General features: G+C 38.9%; 1 protein-coding gene across 8 annotated transcripts in view; it reads left to right on the top strand.

The window, feature by feature from the left end:
• The window catches only part of ST7 (suppression of tumorigenicity 7), a 319,529-nt gene that overhangs the window by 138,536 nt on the left and 153,235 nt on the right, over nt 1–27,758 (top strand). For 7 of the 8 annotated variants that reach the window (XR_005069142.1, XR_005069143.1, XM_037064214.1 and 4 more), the window contains exon 2: nt 6,147–6,229. The exons of the other annotated variant lie outside the window; for it this stretch is intronic. Coding sequence is in view for 5 of the 7 variants with exons in the window: in XM_037064214.1 (XP_036920109.1) it covers nt 6,147–6,229 (83 nt within the window). In the remaining 2 variants the exon portion in view is untranslated. The remainder of the gene's footprint in view (nt 1–6,146; nt 6,230–27,758) is intronic. 8 annotated transcript variants of the gene reach the window in all.

Below are 27,758 nucleotides of genomic sequence, written 5' to 3'. Positions count from 1 at the left end.
CTAGTGCGACTCCTTATAAAGGTTGTGCTGTTTGCTCAGCACCTCAGAGCAGGTCCCATTCATTTGCTCACATTGCCCTTCCATCCCTCCTCTTGCCTGCTTTTGTCTGGTTAAGGCCTACTTATTCTCCTGGACCTCTTCCCAGACCCCCAGCTTGAGGTGCATCCTTTTTATGTGTTTTCATCAAATTCTGTGTACAGGAACTGTATATATATTTATCCAACTTTATGGTAATTGCTTGTTTACTTGTCTGTTTCCTAACTAGACTTTGGCCTTGTGGAAGTGGGAACTGTGTCTGATTCATGTTTCCATTCCTTGTCCATGGTCTCATTCATAAATAGAGAAAACTGAATGAGCCTGGGATCTCTATTCATAGTAGAGGCTTCGCTTTTTTGGGCTAAGCTCAGGACAGATGCCAAGGACATTAAGCCTTTTCCCTTAATGACATCACAATCCTGCTTCTAATATCCTTCATTCTAAAACTGGGCTGGATAGGATTCCCTTTTACAAACAAAAACATGAAACAAAAAGCCCTTTAGGTCATTGTTGTTTTGGTAATAGTCAAAGTTTCATGCAATATCTGTATATAAATGATAAGGACTAAAATATATTTATAAAATATATATCTAACCCACTTATTTATTTTATTCTTCAATTACAGTTGACATTCAGTATTATTTTAAATTAGTTTTAGGCATACGGCATAGTGGTTCTGTTACAGGGCAAAATTTAATTCGGCTGCCTGCCACGGTATACAACCATAAAACTGAGACTGGTGGGGAAGGAAAAAGTCTTTTATTAACAGTGTGCCCAATTTGGGGGAGCTGGGATCAGTGCTGCTCCAAGCCATTCTCTTGTGCAAAACACAGAAACCCCTTTGTTCTTCAAAAGACTGAAGTCCAAATCTATGCCCAGAGATCCCCCTCCATTCTTATCTGCCCTTTTAGAGCCCAAGACTGTCACACAGATGGGTGTTTATTTCTCTAGCTTCAGGCTCTTTTTCTAGAGTGCACACTTGAGGGCCAGCACAGCTTTCTCCCTCTCCTGGGGCCAGATCACTGTAGCCAGTCGTGCTAGGAGCTCAGTCCAGTGGGCCCTGGCATCCAAGACTGCTTGTGCCTTGGGGCCATCAAATGTTCCCAGCTCACCCATCTGTGTGTCACTCTGAGGGTGAGAGAATGGAAGCAGACTAGGACCCATGCCATGTGGTGTGGGGCTGCAGCCTTCCCCCCAAGCCTGCTGCTGGTGAGATGCGTGTCCCATGTGAGCCTACTTCAGCCATGTGAACAGGGCAAGGCAAGAGCTATGAGTGGGGCCTGGCATTCCATGGGCCTGCCACTGATGGAGTGTGCATCCTATGCATGACACTCAGCTTCCATCAGCTAGCTCCTGACTGCAAATGAGGGGAAGGAAAAAGGGAAGCACTTACATGCACCTTCTGTTTGAAATCTTTCCTGCAAAATTCTGTGCGCTGTGGGAGTGTCAAAATTCCCAGTCAGTTCCAGGCCAATGCCCACCATAAGTGTCAGCCCACACTGTAAATCAGCCCTCTTCTGGCCACCATTATCCAGAAGCAGGTGGGAGGGTTTTCCAGCCACACTAGGGCACTGCATCTCTGCCCAGGGCAGGGTTTCCCCTGGTTACATGTGTGTTGTGACCTTTTCCAGGCCCCACAGCCCACACAGGCTCTGTGCAAGTGGTGTCATGAGCTGCGTTAGTTGTTTACTGTTGCCTCGGGAATACTGTATGGAATTATACCCCAGCTCCAGTTTTAATCCCTGACTGCTTTTGGCACTTTTCACGCATCTCAGGGTTCCCTCACTTCTCCAGCAAGGATGTCTTTTTCACCAGCTGTTGCTTCAATCTGCTGTCTTGGAGTTTCTGCCAACCCTTCCCTTCTCTGGAGGGAGCAGGCTCTCTTGCAGGATTGGGTTTCTCCCCATCCCCCAGTATTCTGGCCAGACTCCCTTGTTACAGTTAGACAGTTACATAATTTACAAAGTGATCTCCCTAATAATTCAAGTACCCACATAACACCACATACATAGTTATTACAATATTGTTGACTATATTTCCTATGCTGTACTTTACATCCCTGTGACTATTTTGTAAGTATCAATTTGTACTTCTAATCCCTTCACCTTTTTCACCCAGTCTCCCAACCCCCTCCCATCTATCACAACCATTGGTATGTTCTCTGTATCTATGTATCTATTTCTGTTCTTTAGATTGTACATATAAATTAAATCATGTGGCATTTGTCTTTCTCTGACTTAGCATAATATCCTTTAGGTCCATTCATGTCGTCTCAACTGGTAAGATTTCATTNTGTTGACTATATTTCCTATGCTGTACTTTACATCCCTGTGACTATTTTGTAAGTATCAATTTGTACTTCTAATCCCTTCACCTTTTTCACCCAGTCTCCCAACCCCCTCCCATCTATCACAACCATTGGTATGTTCTCTGTATCTATGTATCTATTTCTGTTCTTTAGATTGTACATATAAATTAAATCATGTGGCATTTGTCTTTCTCTGACTGATGTGTTTTACTTAGCATAATATCCTTTAGGTCCATTCATGTCGTCTCAACTGGTAAGATTTCATTCCTTTTTATGGCCAAGTAATATTCCATTGTGTGTGTGTGTGTATGTACACCACATATTTTTTTCATTTTTTAAAATATATTTGATTATTACAGTTATCCCACTCCCCCCCCCCCCACTTTATTCCCCTCCACCCTATATACTCTCTCCCACCCACATTTCCCCTTGTTTAGATCATGTCCATGGGTCATCCATATAAGTTCTTTGGCTTCCACATTTCCTATACTATTCTTAACCCCTCCCTGTCTATTTTGTACCTACCATTTATGCTACTTATTTCTGTACCTTTTCCCCCTTTCTCCTTTTCTCCCTTCCCCACTGATAACCCTCCATGTGGTCTCCATTTCTGTGATTCTGTTCCTGTTCTAGTTTACATAGTTGTTGTTGTTGTTTAAGGTTTGGTTGTTGATAGTTGTGAATTTGTTGTCATTTTACTGTTCATAGTTTTTATCTTCTTTTTCTTAGATAAATCCCTATAACATTACATATAATAAGGGCTTTGTGATGATATACTCTTAGTTTTACCTTGTCTGGGAAGCACTTTATCTGCCCTTCCATTCTAAATGAAAGCTTTGCTGGATAGAGCAATCTTGGATGTAGATCCTTGCTTTTCATGACTTGGAATACTCTTTTCCAGCCCCTTCTTACCTATAAGGTTTCTTTTGAGAAATCAGCTGATTGTCTTATGGGAACTGTCTTTTTTCTCTTGTTTCTTCCTATTCTCTCCTTATATTTATTCTTGGGTGATGTAATTATGATGTGTCTTGGTGTGAACCTCCTTGGGTTCAAATTGTTTGGGACCCTTTGAGCTTCCTGGACTTCCTGGAAGTCTGTTTCCTTTGCCAGAGATTGGGGAAGTTCTCCTTCATTATGTTTTCAAATAAGTTTTCAATTTCTTGCTCTTCCTCTTGTCCTTTTGGCACCCCTATGATTTGGATGTTGGAATATTTAAAGTTTTCCCAGAGGTTCCTAAACCTCTCTTCATTTTTTTGAATTCTTGTTTCTTCATTCTGTTCTGGTTGACTATTTCTTTCTTCTGATCCAAACCATTGATTTGAGTCCCAGTTTTCTTCCCTTCACTGTTGGTTCACTGTACATTTTCCTTTGTTTCACTTTGTATAGCCTTCACTTTTTCATCAATTTTGCAACCATACTCAACCAATTCTGTGAGCATCCTGATTACCAGTGTTTTGAACTGTGCATCCAATAGGTGGGGTATCTCTTTGTCACTAGGAGCTTTGATCTGTTCTTTCATTTGGGCCATTGTTTTTTGTCTTGGTGTAATTGTTAGTAAGGGGCAGAGCCTTAAATATTCACCAGGGCAGGGCAAACCACATCGCTGTGTTGTATGTTGGGGAGGGGTCCAAATGGGAACAATGCTCCTTTTGGACTCTGTGTTAGCTTTCAGTCACTTCCACCACTACCCATAAGCAAACTGGGGCCTTCTGGTGCTAATTTCTGAGTGGGTGGTTTTGTGTACATTCTAGGACCCCATGGGTCTCTCCAATGAACTCTTCTGTCAGATTGGGAGTTTCTCTTGCTGCTTGTAACCCCCACAGATTTTTTCAGTGAGAGGTTTTGAGGCTTTCTTTTTCTGTACTAGAACCCTGACTTGCACAGTCTGTCTTGCTCCCCAGTTTTTCCTCATGGTTTATCCACATGCAAATGTGTGACCTCCCATTCAGCCAGCCACCTCCTCACCCTGTCCACCAGCCACCGCCTTGCCTGCCCCAGTCCTCCAGGTGCTGCCTTGCCTTGTGGTGAGTCCTCTCCATCCCAGCTTCCTGTCTCTGCCTCTCCTACCACTTTCAGATGAATGTTCCATCTTTAACTCCTTGGTTGTTGGACTTCCATACAGTTCAATTTTCTGTCAGTTATACTTGTTTTTTTGTTTTTAAATGTATTGTTGTTCTTTTTTTGGTTGTGTGGGGAAGCACAGTGTGTCTACCTATGCCTCCATCTTGGCCGAAGTCTTGTACCACATTTTCTTTATCCACTTACCGTATTGATGGGGACTTTAGTTGCTTCCACATCTTGACTGTTATAAATAACACTGCAATGAACAAAGGGGTGTATATATCTTTTCAAATTGGTGTTTTATTCCCTCCAATATATACCAAGAAGTGGAATTGCTGGACCATAAGGGAGTTGTATTTTGAAGTTTTTGAGATACCTCCATGCTGTTTTCCATAGTGGCTATACCAAAAGTGCACAGGGTTACCTTCTGTCCATATCCTGGACAACACGTTTTTTGTTGAGTTATTAATGATAGCCATTTTAATGGGTATGAGGTACTATCTTAGTGTATGTCGAATTTGCATTTCTCTGACAATCAGTGATGTTGAGCATCTTTTCATATGTTTATTGGCCATCTGTGTGTCATCTTTGGAAAAATGTCTATTAAGATCCTTTGCATATTTTGAAGTTGGATTTTTTTGGTGTTGAGATTTATAAGTTCTTTATAAATTTTGGATATTAACCCCTTATCAGGGGTATTATTGGCAATGATATTTTTCCATTTAGTAGGTTGTGTTTTGGTATGTTGATGGTTGCTTTTGCTGGGCAAAAACTTTTTGTTTGATGTAGTCTCATTTGCTTACTTTTATTTTGTTTCCCTTGCCTGAGAAGATAGATCAGGAAAAAAATATTACTAAGAGAAATGTCAGAAGTTTTTTTGACTATGTTTTCTTCTAGGATTTTAATGGTTTCAAGTCTTACATAGAAGTCTTTAATTCATTTTGAATTTAATCTTGAGTCTGGTATAAGGAGGTGGTTTAGTTTCATTTTTTTCACATATCTGTCCAAATTTCCCAACAGTATTTGTTGAGTGGACTGTCTTTACTCCATTGTTTGTTCTTGCTTCCTTTGTAAGTAAACCTTTCTTAACAGGCAGCCAGATCAACAGTATAGTTGATATGGAGAGAGTGCCAGGAATCAGTCAGGAAAATTCCTGGTAGTGAACCATTTTGAATGGTTTATTTTTCATTGAATCCAATTATTTTGATGATTTATTAGTAAGCTGAAAAAAATTTACTAATATATGCTTACTTCTGTCAGTTTGTCCTTCCTTTTTAGGGGTATTATAATCTTTAATAACAGTTATTTTCCGTTTGTCCTAAAGTTGAAATACTGCTGTTGTTTCATCAAGGATTCTGATATGTGGGTCCCAGAAAACATACAGGGCATCTTCTGTATTTGACTGACAGTTATAATCAGTTTTGATTAGACTTTTCAGTGGTTAGGAATCCATGGAAACCATTCACAAGAATAGCTTGGGTAGGCAAAAAACTAAGAAAGCTGCTCATTTATTCTTTTTTGTAGCATTTTTCTTTCTTTCATTTTTTAAGAGTATGTTAATACTTAACACCTAGTATTCTGAACTTGTGTAGTGTTGAACCATTTTAATAGGGCTTTGCTATGGTTCTAAGAATTTTTATCACCAGAAACAAATGATTTCAACAGAAAGAAAAATGAAAATTGGTTTTACTAGCATACTCATGCGTTCTTTATTCTTCCACCCCCTCTCTTTTTTCTTCAGTGAGCATGTTTTTGAACACGTTAACACCAAAGTTCTACGTGGCCTTGACAGGCACTTCCTCACTAATATCGGGGCTTATTTTGGTAAGTAATGGAATTCTTTCTATTTAAAAACAGGCTTATTGTCAATACACATGTATATTAGTATATGTACAGGGAAAAAATGTAAAAGAATACACACTAGCAGCTTTGTTATTATCTTGCATGTGTGTATATGTTGGGTTGGCACATATAGAGGCCTTTCACTATTAGGTTACATATTTCTAAAATATTTTTTAAAAACTTTAGACAAAGCATATGTTATTTTTATTAAATTGAAAAACAATAAATAAAATAAAGGAAAATGATTCTGTGTCAAATTCTAGTGTCTAAGATAGTATAAAAATATGATTCATTTCAAGTAAAAATATTTTCATTATTCCTTTTAGAATAAATTATGGGATGTAATTAAGGTCAGCAGAAAAATAGCTCAGATTCTTCAAATTTATTTACTTAAGTATGGCAGTTCTAAGCTTTTCCTCCTGATCTCCTGTTCTGTTAAAATTTGCATTTATTTCCCTATTGTTTCTTTTAAAAAATTTCTAAATAGGTGAAAAACAATATGATGATCATATCTGTGGCTCTTTTTTACTATGCTTGAAAATAGTTACAGGTTTGATAAATTGTAACACCTGAAATCATTTTCTTTACTTTAAAAGCACCTTAGATAGGACCATCTAAACTCAGTAGAATCATTCTCATATAAGTAAATGACCTTTAAGGAGAAAGTGGTTTTAGAAAGTTTTTTTCTCTACACATAACCCTTTGATTATTAATTATTATAGAGGTAGGACAAGAAAGATATTACAGGGATTATGTTAAAAGAATATCTGTAGAGAAACAGAAGTTTTGGGGGGGAAGGGCACCAAGATGTCGAGCAAGAACATAAGTGAACTTAGATGAACAGAGGATTTCAGAAGCTTGAGCTTATAAAGTGAAGAGTGAAAAGGTTGAGCAATGTGCAGGGGGGAAACCTGCAAACAGATGAGGGTGATGGTGATAGTGTGGGGGTGCACCTTTCTTGTGGTCAGAGCCTGTTCAGGTTAATCATGTGGATTGTTGGACTCAAGGGAAGATGTGTTTGAAATTGATACTATTGGACTAGGAATGTGAAGAACATCAGCAAGGGGCACTCCAAGATTGTTATGTAAGTGGAAATCTAAATAGAAAGCCCAATTTTGACTGCAGAGACCAAACCAAGGTGAGGGGAAGCATATTAAAGTTCCTTCTTGAAATGGGTTGAAATGAGGTATATGTATAATTTGTACCATATTGCTGCTTACATGCAGAACTGCACACCCATTTGTGTCTGAAGTCTTTCTTATTCTGTGGGAAAATGAGAAAAATAAAGGCCTCACAGGGAATTGTTCATAAAGCTGTAAGTGATTTGCCTATGTTCCTGTTGTTGATTTGTAGCAAAGCCAGATTTAGAACCTATGTCTCTGGTTCCCGCCTTAATATGCTTAATGGACTGAAGAAACTCTAAACTTGGAGAATGCTTTCATGTGCTTGATAAATTATTCATGAGAATATGCTGAAAACATAGCAACCTTTTAGCATATATATATATTTTGGGGGGGAGTGAGGAAATATTACAAATCTCCATCTAATAATTATCACATATAAAATGATACTTAAGTATTTTTTTCTAAAACATCTTTTAACTCTTTTTTGATTAAACAAATAAAAATGGTGGACATTTTTATATACAATTTGAATAGCAATTTCATAGTGAAACCAGCAATCCACTCTGACATGGAAAGGTAAGTTTGTGCATTGCTCTCGGGGATGTTCACTTAAGAACATTACCTCCTTAGATGGTAAGGTGTGCCAGGCAGTGATCTAAGCACTTTAAATGCTAACTCATTTACTCTTCCCAACAGTACAGTGAGTTAATTGCTAATGTCATTTCCATTTTATTTATGCATAAACTGAGTGGTAGAATAGGCAAGTATGGTAATCTACCTTAGGTCACACAGTTAGTAAATCATGAAGTTGGGCTTTTACCCAGGCAGTCATGCTTTTTTTAAAAAAAAATTATTTATTGATTTTTGAGAGGGAGAAAGAGAGAGAGAGAAATAGAGGGAGAGAAATAGAGAGGCAGACGTCAGTTTATTGTTCTGCTTATTTATGGGTTAATTGGTTGATTCTTGTATGTGTCCTGTCCAGGGATTGAATCCACAACATTGGTATATTGAGATGACGCTGTAACCAACTGAGCAACCCAGCCAGGAGCAGTTGTGCTTTTTCACTTATTTCACCATTTTTTGGCCATTTTCCTAGTTTGCTGAATAAATGGCAGGTCTGGATTTTATTCTAGCAGTATATTGGTATGGAGCATTAGGCTTTAAATTAATTGCAAGAATATAGGTTATTTGTTTTCACTCTGGTAAGTTAGGCCCCAGGTAGTCATGTTTCCTTCTAACTCAGGGATGGTGAAGTCCCATCAGCTTGTTTTTCTTGTTCTCCAAATAAAGGGATTTCCCTAGCCCATGGCCATTTTTTTGCAGATCCAGGCTGGTAAGGCTCTCTCCCTTGCCTGTGGACTGAGGTGCTGAAACTTCCTCAGTGCGGTGTTGCCTTATGGGATTGTTGCATTGCATTATTCTCAGGAAGCAGAGGATATTGCTGACTGATGTGGTGCTTTGAGCAAAGGAAAACCTTTAATGTGTGAGGATTTTGAAAGGCCTTTCTCAAAAATGTTTGATCTGTGCTGAGGGCAAAGTAACTACAATGTGGGAGTAGTTCTTGATAGTATTAGACTTCTGCTTTAGATTGTTGACACTGGTTTTGTCCAGCCTTTGGGTACTCAACTTTGCTAACCCTCAAAATGGACCTAGGATGGAGGTTTCTGTTCAGCCACAACTCTTTCTGCCAAGTGCATTTCATGAAGAAGCAGTATTGAGGTAAAAGAAGAGATACTTTGAAAAATAGCTGCTTAGCAGTTTGTTCCCTGGCATCAGACAGATGATTATCTAACTACTCTCCCTTGAGCAATGTTAGGAGAGCCATGCTATGAGCATTCAAAGAACATTGCTGCCCCTGGGGAAAATTGCTTATTTGAGGACCTCAGGATTCCTATGCTGGAGGCTTAGATTATCATGTGATGTGATGATGTCTTAGGAGAAGAGAGGTAAAAAGAAACAAAAAACCCTGGTATTTCTCTTGTGAAGAAAAAGTCAATTAAGTGAACAAATATTCATAGAAATAAAATGGGTTTGCCAAATGCTGCTCTCCTTCACACTGATGTGTTTAAAAATAAATGAGAACTAATCAGTATGCATTTTACTGGATGTCACAGCTTGTTATTAATTTCCCAAGTAAAAAACCTGCAATGAGTTATACCACCCACCTCTCTCTCTCTTCCCTTTTGGTTCCTGTGCCCAGGTACCCATCCAGCCAGCTCAGTCTCTTAACTTCGAGTTGCCTCTGCTGGCTTAGCACAAGCCTTTTCACCTCAGTCTCTTTCCAGCCACAGGAAGTGCACCTGTTGTCACAGCCCAAATCTACCAATTTTGTCTCTTATCTCCTCTAGCAAGGACATGTCTGTCTGCTTGAAGTAGCCTTTGTAGGCAATGTTTATGTCAATGGAGATAATTTCTGGGTTTTGTTTTTGCTTTTGAGAGTGGTCAGGTGGATATGTGGAGAAAATACTCCCCACAGTTTTCTCAAAATGTTGGTAGAATAGAGAAAATGCTGTTATATTGTATTGACATTCATGCCTAGATCCCTGTATCCTCATGAATATATATATAGACAAGCTCCTACAACTACATATTACAAATATTAAATGAAGAGCTAGAAAGTAGGCATCCAGAGCATAATTTTTAAAAGTGGGAACCAAGAACAAAAAATGCAGAAATTTAGAATACTAAAGAAAAAATTCATTAGTTCATGGTTTAGATGTGAAAAAGTTATGTTTTGGGGAAAATAGTAGTAGAGATAACATCAGTAGTAGGAAATTTGTTGTAAAAAGGTCTATTTGTGTCAGGATGGGCGGGGTAGGACAAAACGGCAGCTGAACTACAACCGGGAAAAATGGCTAACATCAAACCAGAGAGCTGAAAAGGCGGGCTTTGCCAAAGCGGATATCCACGTAGCAACCTGAGCCCAAGGAAAGCCACCAATGATATATTGCCATTTTGTTCAAAGGGGAGCCAATGAAAATAAAACCCTGCCATATTCCTGCTTGGGGGCGACTTCCCTGGCCCCATTCTGTGGACCGAGGAACCTCACCTGGGTACACAAACCCCAATAAAGTTCTTTATTGCCTGACTTTGTGGCTGATTGGCATTTTTTCTCAGTGGAGCCTAAGAAAAACCTTTTAGTTTGAGTTTCCCACTCTATTCCAGGTACTGTCTTAAGCACTTTGCATTTATTATTTTGTTTAATTCTCATTGAAATTCTAGGTGGTAGATATAACCAGTGTCTTTGTGCTGCTGAGCAGAAACCTACACATGGTATAAATAATTTTGCCAAGGTTATGTAGCAAATACATAGCGAAATTTGAATCCAGACCTGTTTGATCATGCCCTTTATCTCCTCTTGTTCAAAAGTAAGGGAGTGGGACTAGAAGGTTGTTATGGCTCCTTTTGACTTTTCTTCACTTACCTGAATAACTTGACCTGCACTTTAGGTAGCACTTTGATAGCCATATGAATCACCCAAGTGATTCTGTTCTAAAAGTGAAAAAAGACTCAGGGAATCTTGACTGGAAGGGCTCTTGGAGTGTGGGAAGTACCATATAAATAAATACCAGGTAGTGTCCATTATGAAGCAGCTTGTATCTTGCTCTAGAATAAAGAATGAGAGGGATGCTGTGGGGGCTAGATGGCTGGGGAGCCTGCAGGCAGTGTGAGGAAACTAAGGCCTTATCAGATCACAGCTGCTTGGGGTCACTATGAAAATTAATAATCTTCTGCAGGAGACCAAGTACCACAGGGTAGATAGATGCCTGTCAGGGTCTGACTGTGGATATGAGTGGATCAGATTAATGATTAGACTTGGTGAAGGAGATAAAAATGCTAATGGCAGAATAAGGGACAAAACCATTCTTTTAGCTTTTTTAGTTTATGTTTGAGAAAAAATTGAGAGGCTTGAAAATTATATGGTTGAAGGGCTGGAGGTGGGAACCATCAAAAGCCATGCAATTGAAACCAGGAAAGACCTAACTAAGGACTAGGTATCCAGAAAGTTCATGACTTGCCCAAGATATCTTGCTAGGTAAGGGTGGAGTGAGGCCTAGGATTTTAATTTCCACTGCTTTGGCACAGGATCATTCTGCCTTTCATGAAGATGTTGACTAGGAAGGTGGATAGCCCCAGTGCCTACCAGTTGATGTTTTCATGTTAACAGACTTAACAGAAATAGGTCAGGTAGACAAAAAGGGGGACAGGGTAGAGAAGAAAAGAAATGAAAGTGGGAGGGAGACTTCAGCCTTTTCTGGAAGAGACATTTTTTTTCCTATTTTCCCAATCGGCTATGGATTAGGTCAAATTTGGCCAGGTTAGAACATAGATGAACACTTACCACAATTTACTTTTTTTGTTTCATCATTTATTGTTTCTTCTCTTTATAATAGAAGTTTCACAAAGGCTAGGACAATATCTGTATTTTTGTATATGACTATATAATAAGTAAACACTTAGGAGTATTTGTTGATTGCATAGAGGTCCAGTGAATAAAGGAATTAATCAACTTCATCAAAATTATCTGGAGAGTTTATTCCTGTTTGTTTATTTTCACATGTATATTTCCTTTTACTAATAATTTATCTTTTTGTATTTTTTGCATTACCATTTATCCCCCTTATATCCTCTTCCACACCTACCCATCTGTTCACCCTGGCAATCACCACAGTGTTATCCATGTCCATGAGTTCTTTTTTCTTTTGTGCTGGATCCCTGCCCCCTCAACCCTGACTAAGAGCTGTCATCCTGCTCTCTATCTATGATTCTGTCTTTATTTTGCTTGTAAGTTCAGTTTCTTCATTAGATTCCACTATGACTAAAATCATACGGTATTTGTCTTTCTCTCACTGGCTGATTTCACCTAGCATAATGTTCCCCAGGTCCATCCATGTTGTTGCAAAGGGTAAGATTTTCTTCTTTTTTTACTGCCAAGTAGTATTTCATTGTGTAAATACAGCACAGTTCTTTAATACACTTATCTATTGATGGATGGCTGCTTCCGTATTTCGGAGATTGTAAATAACGCTGCAGTGAACATAGAGGTACATATATTCTTTTGAATTAGTGTTTTTAGGTTTCTTTGGATAAATTCCAAAAAGTAGAATCACTGGGTCATAAGACACTTCCATTTTTAATTTTTTGAGGTAATTCCATGCTGCTTTCCACAGTGGCTGCACCAGTCTGCATTCCCACCAACAGTGCAATGCAGTGCACTGCCCTTTCTCCACATTCTGGCCAGCACTTTTTGTTTGTTGATTTATGGATGGTACCATTCTGACAGGTGTAAGGTGATAGCTCAATGTGCTTTTAAATTGCATTTCTGACAATTAGTAATGTTGAGCACCTTTTCATATGTCTATTGGTCATCTGAATGTCTTCCTTAGAGAAGTGTCTATTCAGGTCCTTTGTTCATTTTGAATTGGATTGGGGGTTTGGGGTTTTTTTTTTTGGTCTTTTTTGGTGTTGAGTTTGGTAAGTTCTTTACAAGATTTGAATATTAACCCCTAATTAGATATATTGGTGAATATGTTCTTCCATTCACCATTCGTTATTTTTCTATTTAGTCAATGATTTTCTTTGCTGTGGAAAAACTTTTAGTTTCATATAGTCTCATTTCTTTATTTTTTTCTTTTGTTTTCCTAGCCTGAGGAGATATGTCAGAAAAAACATTGAAAAAGAATGAGGAAGAGACATTGTAGGGCCTCCATCCCCTACAAGCAATGGCTGAGATTTTACTGTGTATGTTTTCTTCTAGGATTTTTATGGTTTTGAGTCTAACATTTAAGTCTTTAATCCATTTTGAATGTATTCTTTTGTGCGTGGCATAAGAAAGAAGGTGATCTAGTTTTATTTTTCTGCACATATCTGTCCAATTTTTCCCAACAAGTTTATTGAATAAACTATATTTAGCCCTTGTATGTGTTTGTCTCCTGTGTCAAATATTAATCGACTATAAATGTTCTCTATTCTGTTTCAGTGATCTATGTGTCATTTTTATGCCAGTACCAGGCTCTTTCTATTACAGTACCTTATAGTATAGTTTGAATTTAGGTAGTGCTATTCCTTCAACTTTGTTTTTATTTCTCAACATCACTATTGCTATTCGGACCTTGTGTAGTTCCATGTAAATTTTGGAAATATTTGTTCTAGTTCTGTAAAATACATCATTGGTATATTGATAGAAATTGCATTAAATCTATAGATTGCTTTGAGTAGTATGGACATTTTAATGATGTTAATTCTTCCTATCCCCAAACATGGTATATGCCTCCACTTACTTGTATCCTCTTCAATTTCTCTCTTCAGTGTCTTATAATTTTCTGAGTACAGTTCTTTTACATCTTGGTTAGGTTTATTCCTAGGTATTTTATTCTTTTTGAAGAAAATTTGCATGGGATTGTAGTCTTAATTTCCCTTTCTGATAGTTAATTATTGGCATATAAAAATGCAGTTGATTTCTGGATATTAAATTTATATCCTGCTACTTTGCTGAATTCATTTATCAGTTATAGTAGTTTCCTGGTGTAATCTTTAAGACTTTCTATGTACAGTATTACTTTCTATGTACAGTAATACTGTTATAAATAATAACAGTATTACTTCTTCTTTTTTTGAATATTAGGGGTTAATATTCAAAATTTGAATAAAAGGCATCCTAACTAGAAATCCTAATTTCTAGTTAGGATGCCTTTTATTTCTTCTTTTTGTCTGATTGCTATGGGTAGGACTTCCAGTACTAGTTGAATAAGAGATGAAGGTGGACATCCCTATCTTGTCCCCAACATTAAGGGGGAACATTTGTAGTTTTTGCCTATTAAGTACGATGCCGGCAGTGGGTTTGTCATATATGGCCTTTATTACATTTAGGTATGTTCCTTATATTACCATTTTGCTGAGAGTTTTTTTTTATCATAAATGAGTGCTGGATTTTATTAAATTCTTTTTCTGTATCTATTGACGTGCTCTTAAGGGCTTTATCCTTCATTTTCTAATGTGGTGCAACACATTTATTGATTTATGAATATTGTATCAACTTTGCATCCCCAGAGTAAATCCCACTTGGTCATGGTGTATGGTCTTCCTGATGCATTGCTATATTGAGTTTGCTAATATATTGTTGAGGATATTTGCATCTACATTCATCAGGGATATTGGCCTGTCATTTTCTTTTCTTCTAGTCTATTTTTCTGGTTTTGAAATTAGCATGATGCTGGTCTCAAAATGAGCTTAGGAGTCTCCCCTCCTCTAGAATTTTTTCGGAATAGTTTGAGAAGGAGAGGTGTAAGTTCTCAGAATTTGATAAAACATACCTGTGAAGCCATCCAGTACAGGGCTTTTGTTTGTTGGTAGTTTTTTGATTACTGCTTCAATTTTATTGGTTGTAATATTCAGACTTCTATTTAGATTCTCTGATTCTTCCTGATTTAGTTTTGGAAGATTGTATGTTTCCAGGAATGTATCCATTTTGCTCAGGTTGTCCAATTTGTTGGCATATAGTTACTGTTCATAAAATTTTCTTGCAGTCCTTTGTATTTCTTTGGTGTCAGTTTTTTCCTAACCTTTTCTCATCTCTGAAAATGAAAAAAAGGACTGCAAGCAATGCAGTCCTTTTTTCATCTCATCTCTTTTTTTCTTGATGAGTCTGGTTAAAGTTTTGTCAACCTTGTTTTCTTTTTTAAAAGAACCAGCTCTTGGATTCATTGATTTTTGTATTGTTTTTCTTTTTTATACTTGATTTCATTGATTTCTGCTCTTATCTTTATTATTTCCTTCCTTTTATTCACTCTGGCCTTTGTTTGTTGGTCTTTTCCAAATTCCTGTAAGTGTCAAGTTAGATTATTTATTTGAGCTTTTTCTTTTTTCTTGAGGTAGGCCTGAATTTCCATCCTAGGACTGCTTGGGTCCCTTAATATCCATCAAGATTTGGATTACATATTTAGGTGTTCCTATGTGGGGTGCATAAATGTTTATTTACTAGGAGTATGTCCTCTTTTTGAATTGTTCCCATTGTCATTATGTACCATCCTTCTTTGCCTTGGTTTTCAAACCTATTTTGTCAGATACAAGTATTGCTACCCCAGATTTTTTCCCCTTTCTATTTGCATGAAATATTTTTCCATCCCTTTACTTTTTGTCTGTGTGTAGTGTATCTTTCATTCTAAGGTGGGTCTCTTGAAGATCGCATATATGTGGGTCTTGTTTTCTTATCCGTTCAGTTACTCTATGTTTTTGATAGTATCATTTAAGCCATTTACATTTAAAGTGATTATTGATATATGTATTTATTGTCATTTCTTTTTAAAAACTTCTTTATTTTCCATTGTTCTTCTTCCTCCTCCTCCTTCTTCCCCACTTCCCTGTTCTAGTGCTGGTGTGGTGGTAACAGACTCCTTTAGCTTTTTCTGGTCTGGAAAGCTCTTTATTTCTGCTTCAGTTTTAAATGATAGCCTTCCTGGGTAAATCAGCCTTGGGAGTAGGTCCTTACTTTTCATCACCTTGAACATTTCATGCCAGTCCCTTCTGGCTTGAAATATTTCTGTTGAGAAATCAGATGACATTCTTATGGGAACTCCCTTCTGGGGAACTAACTGCTTTTCTCTTGCAGCTTTTAAGATTCTCTACTTGTTTTCAAGCTTTGTTTGCCATTTTAATTGTAATGTGACTTTGAGTGGGCCTCTTTGAATCAATCTCATTTGGTACTCTGTACACTTCCTGGATTTGTGTGTCTTTTTTGCTTTACCAGGTTAGGGAAGTTTTTGGTCATTATTTCTTTTTTTTCAGACAAATTTTAAAAACATATTTTATTAATTATGCTATTACAGTTGTCCCATTTCCTCCCCTTTATTTCCCTCTGCCCTACACCCCCATCCCAACAGCACTTTTAGTTCATGTCCATGGGTCATACATATAAGTTCTTTGGCTTCTCCATTTCCTCTATTATTCTTAACCTCCCCCTGTGTATTTTCCACCTACCATTTATGCAACTTACTCTCTGTATCTTTTTCCCCTCTTGTCACCTCCTACTCCCCGACTAACTACCCTCCATGTGATCTCCATTTCTGTGATTCTGTTCCTGTTCTAGTTGTTTCATAGTTTGTTTTTGTTTTTTAGGTTCAGTTGTTGATAGTTGTTTGTTGTCATTTTACTGTTCATAGTTTTTTATCTTCTATTTCTTAGATAAGTCACTTTAACATTTCATATAATAAGGGCTTGGTGGTGGTGAACTCCTTTAACTTGATCTTATTCGGGGACCACTTTATTTGCCCTTCCATTCTAAATGATAGCTTTGCTGGATAGAGTGATCTCGGATGTAGGTCCTTGTCTTTCATGACTTGGAATACTTCTTTCCAGCCCCTTCTTGCCTGCAAGGTCTCTTTTGAGTAATCAGCTGACAGTTTAATCGAAACTCCTTTGTAGGTAAGTATCTCCTTTTCTCTTGCTGTTTTTAAGATTCTCTCCTTATCTTTCATCTTGAGTAATGTAATTACGATGTGTCTTGGTGTGTGCTTTCTTGGGTCCAACTTCTTTGGGACTCTCTGAGCTTCCTGGACTTCTTGGAAGTCTGTTTCCTTTGCCATATTGGGGAAGTTCTTCTTCATTATGTTTTCAGTTTCTTGGTTTTCCTCTTGTCCTTCTGGCACCCATATGATTCGGATGTTGGAACATTTAAAGATGTTCTGCAGGTTCCTAAGCCTCCCCTCATTTTTTGAAATCTTGTTTCTTTATTCTGTTCTGGTTGAATGTTTCTTCTTTCTACTCCAAACCCTTGATTTGAGTCCTGATTTTCTTCCTGTCACTACCGGTTCCCTGTAGATTTTTCTTTATTTCACATAATGCAAACTGCATTGCTGCCTGGGTCTTTTTTATGCTGTTAAAGTACCCAGTGAGTTCCTGGAGCATCCTGATAACTAGCGTTTTGAACTGTGCATCTGTTAGTTGGCTATCTCTTGGTTGCTTAGTTGTGTTTTTTCTGGAGCATTGATCTGTTCTTCTATTTAGGCATATTTTTTTTGTCTCCATGCACCTTTTACATAATAAGAGGTGGAGCCTTAAGTGTTCACCAGGGTGGGGCAACCCATGTGGCTGTGTTGTGTTTCTGCATGTGGGGGAGGGGTCTGAGAGGGAGCAGTGCCACTTGCTCCACTCTCTGATGGTTTTCAGTCATGTCCCCTACTACCCACAAGCAAATTGGGCCCTTCTGGTGCTAATTCCCGTGTGAGTGGGTTTTGTGTATGTTCTTGGGCCCTCTGGGTCTCCCCAGTAAACTCTTCTGTGAGGCTGGGAATTTCTCCTGCTGCCATCTCAAGCCCCACAGGTGTTTCCAGTCAGAGGTTTGAGGCTTTATTTCCCAGTGCTGGAGCCCTGGGTTGTGTAGTCTGTCTCACACCCCAGTTACTCCTCCCGCTTTATCTGCACATGAATGTGGGACCACCCAGTCCACAAGCCACTGCCTCATTCGGTCTGCCAGCTGCTGCCTTGCCTGCCCTGGTCCTCCAGTTGCCACATTGCTGTGAATCCTCTCCACTCGGCTGCCCATCCCCACCTGTCCTATAGGTCTGAATGAATGTTTCTTCTTTTTCTTTAACTCCTTGGTTGTTGGGCTTCATACAGTTCAATTTTCTGTCAGTTCTGGTTGTCTTTTGTTTTTAAATTTTTATTGTCTCTCTTTTGGTTGTGGGAGGAGGCACAGTGTATCTGTCTACCTACGCCTCCATCTTGGCTGGAAGTCTGGTCATTGTTTCTTCAAATAAGTTCTAGATCCCTTCCCCTCTCTCTTCTCCTTCAGTAGTTCCATAATGCAGATGTTGTTACACTTCACATTGTCCCTGAGGTCCTTTAAACTATCCTCATTTAAATTTTTTTTCTTTTTTGCTATTCTGCTTGGGTGTTTTATTCAACCTTGTCTTCCCAATCACTGATTTAATCTTCTGCTTCAATCAAACCTACCATGTATTTCTTCCAGTGTATTATTTATTTCAGATACTGCATTCTTCATTTATGAATGATTCTTTTTTATGGTTTCTGTGTCTTTTTTTTAATGCTGTTGAGCACCCTTAAAATTATAACTCTAAACTTGGTATCTCATACATTGCTTGGCTCTATTTCATTTAGCTCTTCTTTTGGAGAATTCCCTTCCTTTGGAGAATTCCCTTGCTCTTTCATTTGGGACCTGTTGCTTTGTCTTCACATTTAGGATGCCTCTTTTTGTTTGTTTCTGTATATTAGGTAGATTTACAAAGAGTTTTGTACAGTTCTATGTCAGATGCTGCATGCGACTGGCCCTGGGCAACTGTTTGTAGCTATCAGTGATCCACAGCTTGTGGTTTCTTCTGCCGGGCCTGCGTGTGTGCAGAAAGAACCAAGATGTGCACCATGGCTGGCTTTTGCTAGCACTATGGCTGGGGGAGGTCTGGGGAGCTTCTTTAACATCATGGATTCTGAGCACCACTGCAGACCACGAATATAAGCTGACAGGATTTGGGACACATGGCACAGCCTGGCTTCTCCCAATTATCTGTGGTCTCCATAATTTCATTCCAGGAGAGTGGTCTTTCTATCTTAGCCACAGTCAGTAATGCTACAAAGGAAAATCTCATCCTGTGAGCGTGCAGACACTAAGTTGTGATGGATCACTAACTGTTAACCTAGAAGAGAACCTCAGTTCTTTGTCTTCTCTCTCTTTCTTAAAGGCAGTAGGTGCCCAGGAAAGAGGGTGGAAGAGCATGAATACCTGACCTTCACACAGCTGCCTTAACTGTTTAGGGAAGTAGGTGACTGAGGAGGTATCTGTGGAGATCAAAGAAGCAGGAGATCGACCCTCTCTTTAACTCTTCAGTATTCCTAACAAAAGGGACAGAGTCCAAGACTAAAAAAAAAAAGGTTGTTATGAGGGATTAGGAGGGACTTTGAGAAGGTAGGTGAGTATGGCAAAAGGAATATACTTGAAAATTCTAACAAGACACTAAAAAGTTTATGGATCTTACTATTTATAATTCATGACAACTGCCTTAGTTGGTCTCATTTAAGCCCAGAATATTCCCTCTTACCAAAACACCATTTACCACCAGATATATCTCTGAATATTTAGAGCAGTTGTCAATTTGGCTGTTTTTCCATAAGAGTAGACTGCTAGAAAGTTTCCTATTTCCTCTTTAATCTCCACTGTCACTGTGTCTACCCTATTGTGTTGTCATCATTTACTTTAATCTTCAGGAAGCACTTAGCCAATTAAAGACTGTGACATTTTTTATTTCCCATGGATTTAATGGAATTGGTATGAAATTACTAAGGTGCTGCTACATGGGAATCTTGGGGTATTTTTTAAAATGTGATATAGGGAATAGAGAAGTCCCCTGATTCATGGGGACAAAGCTTATATATAGAACACGTAATTCAAGAAGAGGAGGGCTTATTGATTAGGAAGTATCTAGGCATCTTTAGGAAATACTTAGCTTTTAAGAGTGGAAAACAGATGGAAAAGCCTTGCCTCTTATCCCTTTGTCAGATTTTTGCTCCTTCCCTATGGTTGAAGATGAGACAAATTTGCATCTTAGGCCAGCTGCCAACCTGTATCTCCACCTCCAATCCCCAATCCCAGTGCTCCTTAGTCATCCTCTCTTCTTCTGCCAATAGTAATGGAGGCAGTCACAAGGCATTGTTAACTGAGACCTTGACAAGTGGGTGTTTGTTTTAAATATGATCTGGGTCCTGGGTTTTGCTTATGACCCTTCTGTACTGCAAGGTATAGATCCAAATCACTTTTCCCAAAACCACTTCTTCCTTACTCACATTCCCAATTCAATTTCTACATTCATTACCAAGAGGATAAACCTTATTTGAAATCTACTGAGATCAGTGCCACTTTTTAGCCTTTTATGACTTCTTAGTGTGAAATAGCTCATATCACACCCTATTTTCCAAAAAAGAATGTATCCCTCTATTCATTCATCCTTCCCCATTTTTTCTGGCTCCAAGCAAAAAGTGGTAGGTTACTTTTCAAGGCAGGGTAAGTGTGTTTCATAGGCTCTGGGCATCTTGTCCCTTGGTTATTTGTACTTTTGCATCTTCAGTTTCTCTCTTTCCACTAGTTTCTTTCCTGTTCCACAAATCTATGTAGGCTCCTTTTTTATAACAAACAAAATGAACATAACCTTTTCATTGGTCCTAATGGTTTTTTAAATTATATTCCACTAAATCAGCAGGCCAGTCCTTATCATCCACCCATGCATCCGTCCATCCATCCCTTCTTCCATTGATCCACCCCTTTATCCAACATTAACTGAGTGCTTACTCTGACCTTCTTTTACACATTAGATAACTGAGCCACAGAGAATTAAAAGAACCAACCAAAGTCATACAACTCAGCTATCATGAACTGTATTAGAATTTTTACCTTTCAGCTAGAGTAGGGTCACTATTGGCTTCCTAAATGTTAAACCCAATTGATGCTTTTTAGTTTTCATCTTACTTGATCTGTATAATCCTTGGGGTTGAACATGAGTAGGAAAAAATAATAGAAAGATTACATTTTAAGACTATGAATTGAGTAAGTTCATATTTTAATTTTATTATTTTCAGATTAAAACAATTAAAAATTGTTTTGGCCCTGGCCAGGTGGCTCAGTTAGTTGGAGTGTCTTCCTGTACTCCAAAAGGTTGCGGGTTCAATTTCTGGTCAAGGCATGTACTTAGGTTGCGGGTTTGATCCCTAGTCGGGGTGTATATGGGAGGCCCATGATTGTTGTTTCTCATATTGATGTCTCTCTCTGTCTCTCTCCCTCTCTTTTTCTCTCTCTCTGAAATCAATAGACATATCCTCCGGTGATGATTAGAAAAAATCTGTTTTGGTCCACTGTGGCAAGCCCAGTTAGCTATTAGCATGTCCAAGAACTAATTTTAAAATCTAAATTTCTTTACGAAAGCTTTGTAGTTTACATTTTTGGTTATGCACCATGGAGAAAAATTCAGAGTGACAACAAATATGTGCATATTAGGTAACACCATCTGCCCATTTGGATCAGTGCAGCTCTTCCAAAATACTGTGACATGCTGACCCAAGGCCTGATAAGGGGCAGATTGTTATGTTAAGACCCCATATTAGAAGACTTGGTTTGAAGATGGCTTCAAGTCCTTTCTTTCTTCCTTTCAGTGGTTATTTAGTCACTATATATTGGAGCCCCTGTTCTAGGGTGTTGGGGGCACTAGTATAAACAAACACAGCGATGGGTAAGTAGCCATCTTTTGCTATGACAAGACAGTCCTGAAACGGCTGCAAAAATAACCCAGTCTTTACTGAGGTCCATTATTCCTACTTTGGAAATACTGTGTGGAAGTTTTGTCTCCTATTACAGGGTAAATATCCTGTTAATATGAATCATTTACATCTTAGGATGAATTATCTGTTCTCATTTGATAGGCTACTTCTGGATTGATTTTGACAGCTAAGAAACCTCAGAGGACATATCTAAGTGAAGATTTGAAAAGAGAAGTGATAGGCTATATCTATCTGTGTTTGTTTAAGTGATCAAGAGAGTTATAAAAAGATACCTTCTTATAGGGTCCTAGTAAGAATAGTGGCACAGATCTGGGGCTTTAGATTAAACAACTACTTGATTAGTTGTGTGACTTTGGTCAGGTCACTGTACCTTCATGTATAGAACTTATTCTTTATCTCTTAATGGAGACTGCACATGGTTCTTTAAAGTCCCTTCTAGTACGGAACATTCTGAGATTCGGTTGGAGTAACTGACAAATCTGAATTGTCATAAGTTGTTTTCTTGTGATGGGTATAGGCCATGCTAGGAGCAACCTGTGGGAGGCATTGTGGGTCTGTGGCATGGATGAATAGTGGCAGAGGCCACATCTGTGCTCTGCAACTCATGCCAGCTGTGCAGTATTTAGTGCTGTGTGACTAAATGAACGGACTAAGGCCTGGCAGGAGCCCAAACAGCAGAGTATAGGAAGTAGAGAAAAAGAGCTCCCCACCACAGGTGATTGAGAGCTACCTGCAGTTCTGTGATCAGTGTTCTCAGTCCCTTGGAGTCTTTCGTCTCTTCTAAAGGCAAAGCCATAAATCTCTTCAGGGCTTTTTTAGGTAGTTAGGACTGAATGGTGAGCAATACCCTTTTTCACAATGATTTCCAGGTTGTTCAGCCAACAGTAGCAAGACAAGATGCTGTGCTAGCTCAGATTGTAGACTGGCAAAAAAGAGGTGTGTTATAGCAGTGTGTGAGGTATGCTGCCTATGAGAGGTGTATCATCACTGCAAACAGTGACATCATTGCTGTTACTTTTTTAAAATATATATATTTTATTGATTATACCATTACAGTTGTTCTATTCCCCCCTTCATTCCCCTCCATCCTGCACACCCTCTCCCCCAACATTCTCCCCCCTTAGTTTATGACCACGTGTCTCAATTTCTTTAGATTCTATATTTCCCCTACTATTCTTGCCCTCCCTCCATCTATTTTCTACCTACCATCTACGCTACTTATTCTCTGTACCTTCTCTCCCCTTCTCCTCCTCCCACTCCCCTGTTGCTAACCCTCCATGCAATCTTCATTTCTATGGTTCCACTCCTGATCTAGCTGTCCTCTTGGTTTGCTTTTGTTTTAGGTGCGGTTGTTAATAACTGTGAGTTTTCCGTCCTTTCACTGTTCGTATTTTTTATCTTCTTTTTCTTAGATAAGTCCCTTTTATATAAGTCCCTTTTATATAAGTCCCTTTTATATAAGTCCATTTCATATAATAAGGGCTTGGTGATGATGAACTCCTTGAACTTGACCTTATCTGAGAAGCACTTTATCTGTCCTTCCATTCTAAATGAAAGTTTTGCTGGATAAAGCAATCTTGGCTGTAGGTCTTTGGATTTCATGACTTGGAATACTTCTTTCCAGCCCCTTCTTGCCTGTAAGGTCTCTTTTGAGAAATCCGCTGACAGTCTGATGGGTACTCCTTTGTAGGTGACTGTCCCCTTATCCCTTGCTGCTTCTAGGATTCTCTCCTTCATTTTAGTCTTGGCTAATGTAATTATGATGTGCCTTGGTGTGTTCCTTCTTGGGTCCAACTTCTTTGGCACTCTCTGAGCTTCCTGGATTTCCTGGAAGTCTATTTCCTTTGCCAGACTGGGGAAGTTCTCCTTTATTATTTGTTCAAATATGTTTTCCACTCGTGGCTGTTTCTTTCCCCCTTCTGGTACCCCTATAATCCAGATGTTGGAACGTTTAAAGATGTCCTGGAGGTTCCTAAGCCTCTCCTCATTTTTTTGAATTCTCATTTCTTCATTTCTTTCTGGTCGGATGTTTTGTTCTTCCTTCTGGTCCATTCCATTGATTTGAGTCCCCGTTTCCTTTCCATCGCTATTGGTTTCCTGGACATCTCCCTTAATTTCAATTAGTTTAGCCTTCATATATTCCTCTAATTTGTGACTATAATCAACCAGTTCTGTGAGCATCCTGATCACCAGTGTTTTGAACTGTGCATCTGAGAGGCTGGGTATTTCTTGGTTGCTTAGAGTTATTGGCTCTGGGACTTTGAGTTCTTTTTGAGCCATCTTTTGGACTGTTTGTGCCTGTTATGTATCAGGATTGGAGCCCTAGGTGTTCACCAGAGCAGGGCAACTCAGTCGCTGGGTTGTGATGCTATATGTGGTGGCCGGGTCAAAGAGGAGCAATGGCGGTCTCGTCTGCCACCTCCCTCCACTGCTGCCGCAGCTGCCACCATCACCGGGGCCCTCGCGTTTCATCCCACTGCACTCGAATGTGCCACCACCGCCATCCGTCCACCACTGGGTTTGCCCCCTGGGGCCTGCGTGGTCCGTCTCACTGTGCGAGAATGTACAACCGAGGTCAGTCTGCCCCACACCCTGACTGAGTCTGGGCTGCCTGTGCGTCTAAGTCAGGGGATCTTTCCTGCCCCACCCTGCTCTGCTCCTGGCTCCGCCCCTCTTACCGGTCCCGGTTGAACGGTTCATTGTTGTCCGTCTTCCTTATAATTCAATTTTCTGTTCTTTGGCTGTGTCTTTGTTCTCCAAACCTTTGTTGTATTCAAACTTGGTTGTGGGAGAAGGCACAGTGTTTCCACCTATTCCTCCATCTTGGTGGAAGTCCTCCATTGGAACTCCATTGGAAGTCCTCCTGTTATTTTTGAGAACCATCTATGCAGCAGGCACTGAACTAGGTCTTTTATATGGGAATTGAGACAATGGCTGTGAAAATGTAGGGCCCTTAATAATAAATGTATTCTTTTTTTTTCTTGTTCTCATCTGAGGACATGCTTATTGATTTTAGAGAGGGGAGATGGGAGGGAGAAAGGCATAAAAACATCAATGTGAGAAAGAAACATTGATTTATTACCTCTTGTACACACCCTGACAGAGGACTGGACCCACAACCTAGGCATGTACTCTGACTGGGAACTGAACCTGCAAACTTGGTTTATGGGGCAGAGCTCCACCCAACTGAGCCACACTGGGCAGGGTGATATATGTATTTTTAATAGTAAATGTAACTTATGATAAATAATAGATATGATGTCCACTTTAGAGTTAAAGAAACTGATGTTCAGTTAGATTAACTCATCTAAAGTAACAACTTCTTTTCTGGATCCATGGTTTGTAAATTTACGTTCTTAAACTTTCTTCACTCTTTAAGCAAAATCTCTTATTCCTAACATTTCAACTGTTATAGACTAGTCCTGTTTCTTTTTTTACTTCCATATCATACTTTTCCATCTACCCAGTGAAATTACTTGAAGTCTTAACATATAGAAATATACATGGTCAGAAGAAATATTTCTTTAGAATTAAATCAAGTTGTCCTATTAAAGGTTTGGAAACATTTGGTCTAATTGACATTTTCTTTTGGTCATTCATAAATATTCTTTCTGTCTTTTTAAAATAAATATTTGGTAGAGCAAAAGAGAAACATCAATATTTAAAATATATATTTTATTGATTCTTCTAGTACAGTTGTCCCATTTTTTCTCCCCTTTGTTCACCTCTGTCCTGTACCCCTCCTTCCACCATCATTCCTCCACCTTAGTTCATGTCCATGGGTCATACATATAAGTTCTTTGGCTTCTCTATTTCCCATACTATTCTTAACCTCTTCCTGTCTATTTTGTACCTGCCATTTATGCTTCTTATTCTGTAACATTTTCCCCATTCTCCCCCCTCTACTTCCCTGCTGATAACCCTCCTAGGGTTATGTGTGATCTCTTTTTCTGTGAATCTGTTCCTATTCTAGTTACTGTAGCTGTTTGCTTAGTTCGTTTTTGGTTTTTTTTTTTTAAGGTTCAGTTGTTAATAGCTGTGAGTTTGTTGCTGTATACTGTTTGTATTTTTTATCTTTTTCTTAGGTAAGTTTCTTTAATGTTTCATACAGTAAGGGCTTGGTGATGGTGAAATCCTTTAAGTTGACCTTATCTGGGAAGCACTTTATCTGCCCTTGCATTCTAAATGATAGCTTTGCTGGATAGAGTAATCTTGGATGTAGGTCCTTGCCTTTCAATAACTTGGAATACTTCTTTCCAGCCCCTTTTTGCCTGCAAGGTTTCTTTTGAAAAATCTGCTGATAGTCTTATGGGATTTCCTTTGTAGGTAAGTGTCTCCTTTTCTCTTGCTGCTTTTGAGATTCTCTCCTTATATTTAATCTTGGGTAATGTAATTATGATGTGTCTTAGTGTGTACTTCCTTGGGTTCAACTTCTTTGGGACTCTGAGCTTCCTGGACTTCTTGGAAGTTTATTTCCTTTGCCAGATTGGGGAAGTTCTTCTTCATTATGTTTTCAAGTAAGTTTTCAGTTTCTTCTTGCTCTTCTCCTTTTCCTTCTGGTACCCCTATGATTCATATGTTGTACCATTTAAAGTTGTCCTGGAGGTTCCTAAGTCTCTCCTCATTTTGTTGAACTCTTGTTTTTCATTCTGTTCTGGGTGAATGTTTATTTCTTCCTTCTGTTCCAAATCATTGATTCCAGTCCAGGTTTCCTTCCCTTCACTGTTGGTTTCCTATACATTTTCTTTTATTTCACTTTTCAAAGCCTTCCCTTTTCCCTCCATTTTGCAACCATACTCAACCATTTCTATGAGCATCCTGATTACCAGTGTTTTGAATTCTGCATCTGATAGGTTGGCCATCTCTTCATCACTTAGTTCTATTTTTTTCTGGAGCTTTGATCTGTTCTTTCATCTTAGCCATTTTTTTTGTCTTGGTGGGCCTGTTAGGTAGTAAGGGGCAGAACCTTAGGTATTTGCCAGGGTGGAGCAACCACATGGCTACGTTATGGTGCTGTATATGGGGGAAGTGTCCAAGAGGGAACAATGTTGCTTGTTCACCTCTCAGCCAGCTTTCAGTCACTTCCTCCACTATCTACAAGCATATTGGGCCCTTCTGGTGCTGATTCCTGGGTGGGTGGGTTTGTGTGTATTCTAGGACCCTAGGAGTCTTTCCATGAACTGTCCTATGAGAGTGGAATTTTGTCCTGCCACCTCAACTCCCATAGGTTTTTTTCAGTTAGACGTTGTGAAGCTTTATTTCCCTGAGCTGGAACCACGGGTAGCATCGTTTGTCTCACTCCCCAGTTGTTCCTCCTGGTTTATCCACACCCAAATGTGGGACCTCCCGCTCCTCCAGCTATCACCTTGCCACCAGTCCTCTCCATCCCAGCTGCTCATACCTGCCTCTCTTATAGGTCTGGATGAATGTTTCTTCCTTAACTTTTTGGTTGTCAGACTTCCATATAGTTCGATTTTCTGTCAGTTTTGTTTATTTTTTGTTTATAAAATTGTTGTCTTTCTTTTGTTTGTATGGGGTGGCAAAGTGTATTTACCTATGTCTCCATTTTGGCCAGAAAATCCAGAAGACATCAATTTAAAAGTAATAGCCCAAAGACCATTCTAGAATAGATATCAACATTTTGATAATAAATAAAGATAAAGGTAATTAATTCTATGTTAATTTCACATTTATCATATTGCCATGAGACTGGGATATAGGTATTTTTTAAATTTCTTCTGTATAATGATCAGTGACTGCTTAAGAAACATATTCCAAATCAGACAGGGAGGAAAGGAGAGGAAGTGGGAGAGAGCAACTTTGGACAGTGGAAGGAAAGCCATCACTGGAGGGGCAGAGGAGCCAGGTGAGAACGGTGGTTGGGAGAGGTCGTCTGCCCTCTCCAGGCTTAGGAAGTCCTGATTTTAGTCTAGTCATGTGAGTATCATTGCTTCTTTCCTTTTATTAATGAAAGTTATTTCTTTTCTCCTTTGCAACCTATACTATATAACAATTAGTGAACTTGTGAACTAAGAAACATTAGTGGTAGACAACAGGTGCTTATGTTTGTAAAGTACTTCTTAGCAGGTGGGACATTGCTGAATTTCTTA

The sequence above is a fragment of the Sturnira hondurensis genome, unplaced genomic scaffold (genome assembly GCF_014824575.4).
Source record: "Sturnira hondurensis isolate 20B ecotype Veracruz unplaced genomic scaffold, ASM1482457v3 Scaffold0014953, whole genome shotgun sequence".
In the NCBI taxonomy this organism is placed as follows: Eukaryota; Metazoa; Chordata; class Mammalia; order Chiroptera; family Phyllostomidae; genus Sturnira; species Sturnira hondurensis.
The sequence above is the reverse complement of the archived record's forward strand: the minus strand, read 5'-3'. Positions and strand labels throughout refer to the sequence as shown.